Raw genomic sequence first — 13,415 nt, 5'->3', positions numbered from 1 at the left:
ACCGCAATGTGTGTGTGTGTGTGTGTGTGTGTGTGTGAGTGTGTGACTGTGTGAAAGGTGCCTGACTGACCACTCTAGACACCAAACCTCACACAAGCACACACAGTGTGAGCACATAAGACTAAAGCTGTATCACGACACTACACAGACCAGACATCCCTCAGACAGCATGTTGGCTTGACATTATACACAAACACACACCGCATGATGATATCACTGGGAAACATACACCACGTCTGCGCACACACTCACGCCTGCACATTTCCCAATGAGCAGCTGCTGCTCATTTGCACAGCAGATTATCTTTTTTATTTTTTTTTTTTTTGGGTTGTTTTTTTTTTTTTTTTTTTTTTTTCTGGGACAGAAATAAAATCTGGGAATAATAAAAAAAAAAGCGCATATCATAGTTGACAGCAGATCAAACTCTGTGGGGTTTTCAGTGACATGAAACATTCAAGGCAGAATTCTTACATTTAGCATTGAATTCTTTCAGGAAGTATTTTTTTTCTCCACTGTTGAGTTTTTCACCTCATTAAAATGTTGTTTTCGGGACATTTTCATGGATAAAAACTTCAAAATCAGATTTAGAAATCAAAGGAAATGTCCAGGAAAGTTCCACAAATTTGGCTGCTGTGGTTTGCACATCACAGATATTCTCCCAAGTACAAAATTAAAATAGGCAACATAAAAAATACTGATAGTTTAGTTTAGTCCTCGTTTTGATGGTTTCCCTGTTTTACGGACAAATGCAGGAGTTAAATATTTTGAATGGCCTTTACCTTTGCTACCTTAGTTTTTATTTGCACAGGAGGAATATTTCTTAAGATAAACATACGGCATACTTTGTACCAAGTTTACATTAGTCAAACTCTATACAATTTTTTTTTCTCAAATCAAGAATATGAATGTGGCAAATTTCTGATCGGCCATACTTTTGAAAATGCTCTCTATTTAGAATGCTTTGGATGACATTTTTAATATGAAAATACTTGTTAAAGGGAGATTCTTTCATTTCTGCTAAGAAGTTGCGCTTAGAAAATAAAGACATTCTTTATGGCGCAGTAATGGCTTTAAAATATATTTTGAACATGTTTATTTGAAAAGAAAAGAGAATTTTCCTGCTGTGTAAAACTTTTCTAAATATTGTATATTTTGTCATTTTGCCACAATTGGGGTAAAATAAGAAAAAAATCCAACAACAAAAAAAATAAATAAATAAAAATCAGTAATATGTTGCTTCAGTGCAGCAGAATGTGCCAGGCAGACATTTTACAGCGAAACAGCCGTGTGCTCTCACTGCTTTGGGAAGTTATATTAACCTAATTTATCTTTGTTTCACACAAAATAAAAAAGTTAGTGTCCAATTATTTCAGTTTTAGAAATCATTAAAATAAGAGGAGTTTGTTTATCGTCAAGTTTTGTCACACTCATTGATGTACGTTTGCCTGTTGTGACTTATTTCAGTGCTCATGTTGTATTTTTTGACATTGAAAGACAAACTGCCATCTCTCTGGAGATGAAATCGAAATGCTCTATGTCTGCTCCCAGGTGTTCAGATGTTGCTTAGTTGACGTCAAATTAAATAAGGTTCAGGTTCAAGCCCCTAGCATGCTGACGTGAGTAAAGCGTCATGATAACATGCTGTGAAATTATGTTATGTTATTGTTGGGTCGTTGTTTCAATGTTTGAGTCACAGTTTCATCGTTTTTGTAGCAGTGATTCAAATGTGCCAGAGCTGGCTTTTATTGTCTTTTATTTTAAACAAACTTAGATATTTTTAAGTTTACGACCACCTATGGGTTGGTCTGACAAATAAAACCCTTCCTGTTTTTCTTTACAGTCATAATTTCTTGTAGAATAGTATACATTATCTTTTAATTTATATGTCCATCTTCTTTCTTTGTGAAAACATTTGATCAGTTCTTAGCTCTTAGTTGAAGGAACTGTGAGTTTCCTACCAGATGACTGGAACGCCTGTCTTGACTAAAAAGTCATATAGCTTGTGTTTGTGTTGGGAGCAGTGTGTGTGTGTGTTTGTGTGTGTGTGTGTGTGTGTGTGCGTGTGTGTGTGTGTCTTAGCTGTTCTTGTCAAACCTTTTTAACTCAGCAATTTCACAAACACACATTTTCACCATGCGACACAAACTCTCTCAGGACTTCCTACAGCAGGCAAGCAGGCGGGCCAATGTGCAGAGGGAGTTTGTCTTAAGGTCTACGTTTGTTTGTGTGTGTGTGTGTTGGATTGTGACTGTGAGACATGTGGTGGGACGGGCAGACAGGGCCGACACGTTATCCTCTTATCCCCACTGTTGTGGAATAGAGAGGCAAGCAGCTGGAGGGACTGCAAGCAGCCTGATAATGCCAGCACTATTTTCTAAACCGCCATCTTAATCTTGTTACTCAAATGGTTGTGAAGAGAGTCATGAATTTTAATTTTTCCCAAACCGACACACACACACACACACACACGTTTACATCGCTGTCTCACATGCATAAGTAGTATCCCCACTGTGTCTGTGTTCGCTGCTTTCCTTTTCTCTGCCTCCATGTTTTTTTCTCTCCCCATCAGCTGCCAGAGGACCCTCTTCCTCATCGTCCATTTCGCCAACATGTCTTCCTCGACCCTCTGCCTTCACCTTTCTCCCCTCTCCCTCCCTCCCTCCCTCGGCTCCCCTCTATCTTCCCATTTCCTACATCACGACCCACTTCTTGGTTTATTCAAGCCTGTCCTTCTATCCCTTCCTCTACCCATCTTTCCATCCACCCAATCCCTTATTCTCCGTTTCCTAATCCTGCTGAGAGAGACCCCAGACACCCAGTTTATCCATCCCTCCCCTTGTCTACACCTCTTTCCTCCTCCTCCAACCCCTCCTCCTCCTTCATCCTTTTCCACCTTGTTCACTTTTTTTTTCTTTTAGTCCACACAAGCAGGACAAAGAAGGGAGAAAAAAGAAGCAGCAGGGAAATGTAGAGGCAGAATGAGAGGAGGCTGGGGTGAAAGTGGCAATAAAATAAATGGCTTGCACCTTGGAAAGGAGTGGGGTGGGGAGAAGAGTAGGGAGGGAGGCTGACGAGGTGGTGGTGAGGTGGCAGGTCGGGTAGAGAGCCGATTTAGCCAGCCACCCATGAAGCTGATTAGCTAGCCTGCGATCAGGAGGAACAGCTTTGCTTGTTAAACTTTTCACCTCTGCGAGCTCTCAGCCCTCACCGTGTAAGCCCACCCCCATCCCCTCCCTCTTTCTTCTTTATCCCTCCATCCCTCCTTCCACCACTTACTTCCTTGCTGCGTCTGCTTTGGCCAGCGTTGGCTCCGGTCCCCACAGCGGACCGGCAGCTGCCCCCGGTGCACCCAGGCAGCTGGTTCTACCCTCCTTCCTCGGTTCTTGTACCGTCTTCCCGGAGGTCAGAGGTTCGACCGCCGGCCTGCAGCCCGGAGGGAAAGCAACACGAAGACGAAATGCATAAAGGGCCGGCTGTTAGCGAAATAAATGGCGAAATAAAGGGACGAAGAAGAATGAGCTAGAGGAAGACCCGAGCAGCGGGTTCGTATTTATCTAAAGGGAGAGAAATTAGCGAAAAGGAGAGTGAGGTGAAGTGTTGTGGAGTGGAGGGAGGATTTCACACTTTCACATCACCGGGTGATGGTGTTGCAGGATGTGTGACAGGTGCTGAGGGAGAGAGAAGTGTCGAGGGAAAACCTGAAGCACAACCTCAGGTATTCATTTCAATCCCGAATGCTCCCCGTTTTCTCAAAGAAACGTCCAATTTATCAAAAGTTTAAAAGTTGACAGACGTCTTTTTCAATTAAGTCAAACAAACGATAATAAACCACATAAAAAAAATACTTGAAATAAAATCAAATATCTAAAATTATCCTAACACAGAGTACACTTAAAAAACCGTTTAGTTATGGTAACAACCTATATATATATGTGTCTTTGTGTGTAGCTCTACCATCTCTTCATTATAATTATATTATTCCTATTTATTGTAACATTTTTCCTATCTAGTTTTTTGTCCTAATATCTGGATGAAAGCACATATTTAAAAATATATCATAGAAAATTTCTATAACTCATTTGTGAGTCTCAGTTTCCCTCTTTAATACTGTCTCACAGTCTTGCTCTGATTAACCCAGGATTATGTTTAATCTTGTCTGTAAGTGAAATCTAATATAACCTATTACCTTACCGTATGTCTTCTAGGTAACATTAAACCACTTTAACTCAGTTTATTTTCATTGCTTCCAATTGTTTTTCCAACCAACTAGTGATCAGTAATCCTTAACGCTTTCTGAAGTAACTCTGATAACTTATTAATTCAGACATGAAGAAGCTTTTAAAGTCGGTGTTGGAAGCTGTTTTTCAATCTGTCCTGCAAAAATTACTTTCAGGTTCAGTTTAGGCCTCTCATTCCTCTTTTTGTCCTTCATTTGTGCACTTTGCTATTTAGAAACAGGTACAAAAACCAAACAGAGATCATCTAATGAAATCTCAAAAGTATCACTCCCTTTAGGAACGCTGGAAAACAACTGAACACTTTAAACAATTGTGAAGAAGTCTGACTTCTCTCAAGAAAACTACGAAGAAATGAACAGTTTGACACTTTACGTCTTTATGCCATTAAGTTTCCTCCTCTGTGCCTTATTTGTGACGTTCTTGCAGAAGGACAGCATGTTGTGGTGCCGTAAACTTGAGTTTTTAGCCAAAAGAAAAATATCTAATTGAACACAGCAGTTCTCTGACAAAGTCTAACAGACCCCTCAGAACTGACACCTGCAAACATTTCTCAAACCGTTCGTCTTAAACGTGATTCTTTTAGCTTGGTTTTAGTTTTGAACCTCCAGATTTACTCGTTCAAGATGTTTCTTGTAGGCTATGTTTTTGCACTCGCTCCACGTTTCGCTAAAGTGCTACTTTTCCCCCCCTCAGGCTGTGTTTTTCCTACATGTGCAGCGTCACACTAAGATTTCTGCCGTGTTGTTTAGTCACTGCTTTTCCCCGTTTTGTCCTTTTTCAGATGCTGAGAGAAGGAAAGCAGGCATACGATGAAAACATCCACTATCCTCTCCTCGTCACCCTGACCAAAGGACCTCAACCTGTTAACCAAGCTCAGTAAAATAGAATAAGGGAGCTCTTTGCTATACATAACACTCTGTTTGCATTTTTTTCCCCTTTTTTTTCACCTCCAGCCATATTCCAAACAACTCCTCTCAGTCCAGAAGACGGTCACTCAGCTTTTATAGCTAGCAGTTAATCTGCTAGTTGAAAAGTTTAGCCGTCCGTTACGGATTTATCGACTTTACAAGGAGTCTGTGATTCCTATGCATTTATTTGAATTTCCGCCTGCTTGCAGTGAATTGCGTGACAGTTTTCTGTACATATCAGGTACTCATTAGTGCTCTAGCTGGTCACTGTTAACAAACGTCGCTCACTGTGTTCCCGCGCTCAGCGTGGAGGCCGGCTTCGACTCGCAGTGTGGAGCAATTTACAGCTTCCTCAATTTCCACCTTTAATTTCTCTTAAAACATCTCATTCATCCCAGTCAGGGGTCAGTACAAAGAACTTAATTTGTGTGTGTGTGTGTGTGTGTTACAGCAGTGCAGTGCATTAACACATTACGGCACTTTCAGATGAAAAGAGCATCGGTTGCTGCAGGAGACACAGATTTTATATGACTTTTTTTTTCTTCTTCTCTGCAATTTTGCTGCAATTAACACGACTAATCAATCTCCAGCATACACACTATGAATCCACTATCAGTATTGCTTTATGGTTTGCTTTACAGTTTGGTATCATGATGAAAGGAACAGCCTGATCTTAATTTGTTAACCATCGTCTGTAATTCCCCTCTTCAGTTCCAGTTTGAGTTGCTAAAATGCAGCTGATTGCTCTGATTTTACTGATGTGTGAATCTTCACACCTGGCTCATTGTGTCAAGTATCATTATTTTTGAAGGGGGTTGTGAGTAGGAGTTATTTATCAGGCTCACGCAGAACTGTTGTACTAGTATATATTGACCCAAAACTGTGGAATAGAAAATGATGTATTTTTGTGATTGTGTGTGTGAAATTAGATATTGTTTTTTTCGATCTTTTCCAAACGACGGTATTCCGTGCCGGCGAGCGCAACAAACTTATTTCGGTTTGGTTTCGGTGACATTTATTGGCACTCCTGGTAAAGACTTGAAAATAAAGTGATGTGTTATTGAAGTAGTGTTATCTCACACTGAAAATCTGTTTGGGTGTTTTAGTGGGGAAAAACACAAAGGTAATGTTCTATATATTTCGTACAATCCGATTTTGCTAATAGAAATGCAAATAAATTTGCTAATAAAAATGTTACAGCGATTCATCTTCTGTAACATTTTTAGAGAGAGGAATCCTTGACCTTTTTATCCTATAGTCTCTTCTGGTTCCTTCTGCAGGATTTAAATCTGGAGAAGGAGATGACTGTAGACCATTTCTGTAGACTCTTGCAGAAGTTTTTAATTCAAAATTTCTTTCTAGCTACTTAAGAAAGTTTATAATCCCATGAATAATGTTCCCTTAGCATTTATTTGGAAGAAAAGCAGGCCGTCACAGCACTACAGATCCTCCATCGTGACAAGCATTAAGCGCTAAAGGCTCACACATGCATCATCCGAACCCAAACAGTCGGCTTGAGGTCACATGATTGCAGACCACCGCCAACGTTCCCCCTCCTGGATCCTCCATGTTGGTTTTATGAAACGGTCACAGAGGTTTTCTACAGACGGCCTCCATGAACAACGACGTTGCAATAACCATTCAGGAGTTTTGAGCCACTTGACGGTCTTATTACAGTAGCTATTTAGTGAAAAACAAGTGTACATATTTCCTCAACGCGTCAGATCAGTGTTCCTCAAAAGTATTAATGTCTCTTGCAGATACGGAAACCGTATAGTGGATAAAAAACACGATTGCAAAACACTTCTGACCCAATCTGCATGATTTTTGTTGAAGCTCACGATGCTAACGTTTGAAAATGGAAAAAGATTGCGTTTCTGACATCACTCTAAAAAGGAGGTCGCTATGGAGACTCAGTGACCCAAACGTGTTATTGGTTGCAACAGTTTTGCTGGAGTTTTAGAGGATTATTTTGCCTCCGTTATCATCCCGCTCACTGTCTATAGTTACGTGGTAGATATATGTCCTCATCCATAAGAAATGGACATCTGCGTCACGTCATATTTATACCACACGTAAATTAAACACATCCCAGACGATTTGACTCACACTGAGGTTACAACAAGCGACAAGTTGGAGCTGGAAGACGTCAAACAAAAGCTAAAAACAGGAGAAGTTGCACTTAAATAACAGTGGTCTAAAAACAAAAGCAGTAACATTTTATTTAAAATGATACGGTGGGTTTACTTTGGGCTCGGACGCAATGCCTCTGGGCTCGAGCAGGTTGAATTTTTTAGGCGTGATCTAAAGTCTACTCTAAGTTGAATTACTCAAAATAAAGGTTGCGTTTTTCACTGTGAGATGATGTAAATACATAAATAATATTAATGTGAATCCATTTGAAGCCTTCTTGCCCATCTTTACCAGGTTGCAAAGAACGTCGCTGGAATGGCTCCTTTGTAAAAATAAGTAGATAGTAATACATAAAGTGTGCAACGAGTAAAATATGTCAGACTCATCCATGACCCTTCTGTTACCATAGAGACTGTTTTACGACCTGCGGCTACCTTTGCAGAATGCCTGAATGTCTGGACGTTTCCAGGGAATCTGGAAACTTTAGTTGCTGGAGAACAATCATCAGGAGTATCAAACTCAAACCGGAACCAAATCCTGTGTTCATCCTGAGTCATACGACAAACATATCTACATCTTTATCTCTTACATTCACAACCTTACAGATGTTTGCTTCTTCAGTTTATTCAATCGAAAAATGCCAAGTTTTTTTTTTGTTTTATCAACCAATTGTTCTCAGGTGTTTTTTGTCACAGATTGTCTGGCTTCCTGTCTCTTGTATCATCGGGAAAGCTGCAGGTATGAAGGCGTGTGTTGCGGCTAGCGACGCGTTTCCACGATACACTGTGATCCACTGACGTACAGGGCAGCCAAGAAGCTATGCAGTACTTCCCAGTGGCTGCTGTTTACATTTCACACAAGATAATCAGCCTCAGAAAAAAAGGACGTTGTAAAAATCACTGTTTTGATGATTGAAATGTCATTGCAAAAAAAAAAAAAAAAAAAAAAGTAGAAATTTTTAATCTCACTTTTTTGTTTTTGCAGTGGGATTTGCTGTTTTTTGGTTTGTTTTTTTCTTAGAGTGTGGAACATAAATACCTTCCCTCCACTGTGACCGTACACAGACACAGCATCACTGTCTAATACAGCAAGAACAGCTGACAAAAGATTTACAACATGCTGGCGTGTTTCAGGCTGCGACGTCGCCGCGAACTTTCACACTTACCATAGAAATAACGATTTCTTAAATAATCTTCTATACATAAAGACGAATATGGTGAGATAACCATGATTCGACTAGTATTATTATCAGATTTAAGGTGTTTGGTATTAAACAAATCAGCATTATAACCAGTAAGTACTCTTTAAAAGTATCAATTAAAACTTTCAGCGGGTTTCTTTTTTTTTTGTTTGCATTCGTTTCAAGCTGGCTCTCTAATTTCATGCTGCCTTAAAACACAGAGGCACCATAAAAAAGTAGTGTTTCTGTGATTACTGAAGAATTCACAATTCAAGCTAAATGTCCTTTACACAATCTGTGAGAAATTAAATAAGTTCTGAAAGTATTTTTTTGTAATCATAAGTAATATCACATATCTGTTTAATTAGTTTCTAAATAAATAAACCAAACACTCTGACTTTGAATCATTTTGCTTTGTAGGACGGGATCTGCCCAGCTTAAGATGACCTCTAGAATATTCTGGCAGTCCTAATTCTGTAGAAGATCTGACTTGAATTACAGTGAGATGAACTTCTCCAATCATTCCTTTAAGTGGGCTTTGTGGTCGTGACATTTATGACTAGCTTCACTCACTGTGGGGACCGCCAAACCCGAGTCAATCGATCTGAGGCTTCGGGTTTTCACTGCGTCTGAGAGGCGGCTAGCTGCCCGCTTCAGAAGCTTTTGCTGCACTTTGTCAATTTTGCAGCAGTGCGACACATTGCAGTTTACACGGCGCCTCTGAGTCGCGACGCCCGTACAACTGAATTATCCGACGTGTCCCCAAAGAAATCCGCGGCAGCCTGGCTTTAGCCGTAGCTCACATCGCACCTGCAACAGCAGCAGCAAAGCTATCGATAATATCCACCTTGGATACGTATAAATGCCTTAGAAACGCATGGCTGACTTGCATCGGCATAGCAGAGGAGGAAGAGTTCAACCTTAAACTTCAGTCTGTGTATGGATGTGACTGATTTTCATTTCTGAACCGGACCACTGTCAACAAACTCAGCTGCGTTTTCTTCATTGTGTTCATCAGCATCAATTTTTAGCCATAACGAAAAACAATGTTTGACTCAGTAGAAAATGCATATCTTGTTTGTTATTATTGAAACTCTTTCTGAACGATCTATCAGCTCGTACCTAATGTACCATATGTGTGAATTAGACATTTGAATCTGTAATATAATTTTTATTAGAGCTCATTTCAGCGTCCTGTTTGTCATTCCGTGTGAATTTGAGGCCTCAAACAGATGCGACAATAAAAAAAAGCAGAAGTGAGGAGGTTTGTAAGTCAAACAGATTTGATTTAGAAAAGAGGATGAGCGTTTTGCTTTGCTATAATGAAAATCATTTGAATGTTCATGGTTTTTCTGATCGAATAAAATATTTTTTCTTCACTAAATCTGGACTTTTCGTTTTTCCTTTTAATTTGTATGTACATGTTTTCACTGCTTTGTACGATTAGCAAAGCAGTTTATTATAATCTGCACAACTAATCCATACAAAATGATTGTAATGTACTTTTTTCTCTCTTTCTCTCGGTTTCGGTTCTGAAAGTTAAACACCGATCAAAGTAAAGTTTTCCTCAGACTTAAACTTTCTGCGGCGTGTGTTTCAAACACAATAGCATCCTGTGTGCTAAGCTTGTTACACACACACACACACATGCGCCTATATGCATACACGGATATCAAGCCCGGTGAACACCACTACCCCCTCCGTCCCCCTCTTTCGGAGGAAAATGGAGAGGGAGGAGAGGCAGTACACAGCAGCTAATCCGGCAGGCTCACTCTTCTGTTTATCTGTCAGAAGAAGGGAGGGAGAATTCATGCAAGGAGGAGGGGGAAACCAGTGGGGCCTCCTGATCTGTCTTTTGATATTTTAAAGAGGTCTGTTCTCTCCTCCCCAACATTGTGCTGAAGAGGCAGAGAGAAGAGATAGAAAAAGCTACAGACGGCGGCAAAGAGAGGAAGACAAAGGCTGAAAAAGACGATGGGGCAGATCTGGAGAAAGGGAGAAAAGATGCTATGGGGAAGGTGCAAGAACGCCCGGGAGGGGGAAAAAAATAAAAAAAATTAAAAAAAGGCAGCGCACGAGACAGCTGGAAGTGAGGGGAAACTGGATCGAAACAGCAGGGAAAAGCTTCAGACGTGAAATAAAAAAAAAAAATAGTTGACCGAGAGGCAGAGATTGACTGGCAGAGAGAATGATCGAACGGAGAAAAAGAGAGACAGAGTGCTCCCAGCTCGACACAAGGGCCCCATTAACTTGACCACTTGCCCTTTGCACACAAAGGCAGGGCCGGCCCACTGCCCCTCCCACCCAATTATCCACGATTAGGCTCAGTGCACTGTGTCAAGATGGAGAGGGAAGGGACGGGGGAGAACGGCGAGCACAGGGAGGAAAAAGAAAGAGACGGGGAGTGAGAGAGCGCCGAGAGGTGGATGATGAGGATTATGCAATTAAGTTAAAGTTGCAGGTATTCTAATAGAGCAACCTTTGACGGAAGAGTCGTCGCAGAGTAGCTGGATCAGTTCGGGGATCAATGCAGAGGCAGTGCTGCAGGACGAGAGAGACGAGGTTATTCGGTGGAGCTCATAGTTCACATTGTTTTATTTTGTGACTTGAATTAACATGTAGAGGTTTGAGACTATTCCAAAAATGCAACTGATACAGGAGGCCACATCACAGCATTGGATCAATTTTTGTTTCCGCTTCTCTGTTTTTTTAGGTGTTGTCATTGTGTGTTCCTCCCGTTTCATGTCCCTCCTCCCCAAAGGTGTGTATCAGTGAATCTTTACCAGCCTTTGGGATAAAAGTAAGGTAGATTTTACACCGTCTCCAAAGTTAACATGGAGTGAAACCCGAACACATCCAGATTTAAGCGCACCAGCGTCTAGTTCAAACATTGTGGTGCATTCAGAGTCCCACCATTAAAAGGAACCAACACAATCTAACTAAGTTAGCTTTATTTATTCCTAAAACATCTGAGGAACTCTATTTATCATATCTTTGGTAAAGAACAGGTGAGATGAGACATGCTCTGGGCCATTTTTACCATCTTTGCTCTTACCATACTCAGCATTGAAGGAGCTTTACCGCGCAGGTTCGGCCTACAGCTGTTCTGGTGACTGTGTGGCCGAAGTAAACCATGTATAAGCCATACGGATCCTGGCTTATGTCATAAAAATAAAACATCTTTCACGCACTCCAATGTTTGGGATGCAATGTATAGGTTGTGGTTGCAGAATTTGTGAATTATTGCACATCGCCGAGCCTTTCCACCTCCCAAGCTGCCGTATTTTCGAGAAGAGTTTCCAAAAAAAAAAAAAAAAAAAGTTGCAGAATTTGTGAATTATTGCACATCGCCGAGCCTTTCCACCTCCCAAGCTGCCGTATTTTCGAGAAGAGTTTCCAAAAAAAAAAAAAAAAAGCGACAGAGATACGGCCAAGGCCGCGTCTCCAGCTCGACATTCTTACTCTGTGTAGCTCTGAAACACAGAATGGACACTTGTTTATTGTATAAAAGTAAAACATCTTTTCCTGAAGCCTGTGTTTGGGATACGTTGTGTATACTGTGGGTGAATTATTGCATATCACGGTTTTGCGCCACTGTTATTTCTACCTCCCAAGATGCTGTAATTTTTTTAAAGGCACCAAATCACAGGGGGAGTTTTAGAAACATATGGAGGAGTTGAATGTTTTCATGTACAAGGAGGGGCAAACAAAAAGTCCAGGTGATTCGAGTTTGAGTCTGGCGTCTGAAGTGATGCTTTTCGTTGATCTTGTTCCAAACGAGCTTGCCCTAATTAACATCCAGAGGAATTTCTGTTTTCACAACAGAATAATGTTAAACCATACAACACATATTGATGATACCCACAATTTTTATGATAGTACTACGTAGGCACCTTCCTAAAATAATGGCCTAAGTTGACTTGACTGGAAATCATCCAGTCAAGCCAACGTTCAGATACAACACCTCCTGCCTTGTCAGATCATTTATAGGGCCAGGTTGGTCTAAATGAATAAAAAAAAAGTGTATATATCTATATTTTTCCAATTTTATTTTGAAACGAAAAAACCAAAGAACAAACCATACACGGATTGTGTATATATATATATATATATNCATACACTGATTGTGTATATATATATATATATATGTGAAAACTATTATGTATGTACTTAATATTTTGTTATTTTGTGCGATAATAAAATTTGTTGTGAAGATCTTAAAACAAGTAACATTTGTAAGGGAATAAATACTTCTCACCCTAAAACAAACTATTTTCTTTCAATTTTCCAATCGCAACAGAAACTTTCAGGACTCCAAAAAAAAAATAAATAAATAAAATGTCTGACTTAGATAATAAGGAAACTGAACTTCATCTCTTTAAAGGACTTTTCAAATAGTAAGATGTGCTTTGTCAGACTATTTAAATGACAGCTGCCGCTGTACGATACATACATTTTGAAAGTGTCAAAACAGCAACAAACTCCAAAACATATGTGGCAACAACAAATAGAAAATCTTTCAACAAATGCTACGTCAATATCCTTTCCTGGATGAGTCTTGGACTACATCTGATCAGTTTAGTTGCTTTTAACAACATCCGACTTTATTTTGTTGTAGCAATCAGAAAAAGCACAATGCATTGCCCGAAGTGCCAAGTTTCCACTATTTAACAGTGTTGGTCGTAAAACCTTGTTCCTTTACTGATGGATCTGACTTTTGCTGGTTTAACCCATCGCTGTATGCTTTACTGCAGTGCAGCTGCAGAAACAACAGAAGCAACCGTTGCTCCATCACACAAACACAGCAAACGGCAAGGTAGCATGAAAATCTGAACTGATTTAATTTCAAATCCTTGCTCTTCTTGCTGAAAAGCAGAGGAGGCAGCGGGAGGCCAAGAATCCCATCAGTGACACATCATCTGGTTTCTACATCCGACAACCACAAAAACACAGTAA

At 40.2% G+C, this 13,415-nt stretch overlaps 1 protein-coding gene across 1 annotated transcript in view; it reads left to right on the top strand.

Moving 5' to 3' along the window:
• Nucleotides 1–9,700, top strand: part of camkmt (calmodulin-lysine N-methyltransferase) — a 107,840-nt gene extending 98,140 nt beyond the window's left edge. The window contains exon 11 of the mRNA XM_007551183.2: nucleotides 5,020–9,700. Within this exon, the coding sequence (XP_007551245.1) occupies nucleotides 5,020–5,118 (99 nt within the window). The 3' untranslated portion in view covers nucleotides 5,119–9,700. The remainder of the gene's footprint in view (nucleotides 1–5,019) is intronic.
• Nucleotides 9,701–13,415: the final 3,715 nt, after the last annotated feature.

Source organism: Poecilia formosa, unplaced genomic scaffold, assembly GCF_000485575.1.
Source record: "Poecilia formosa unplaced genomic scaffold, Poecilia_formosa-5.1.2 Scaffold40, whole genome shotgun sequence".
Taxonomy (NCBI): Eukaryota; Metazoa; Chordata; class Actinopteri; order Cyprinodontiformes; family Poeciliidae; genus Poecilia; species Poecilia formosa.
Note: the sequence above shows the minus strand (reverse complement) of the source record. Positions and strands in the feature narration are given on the sequence as shown.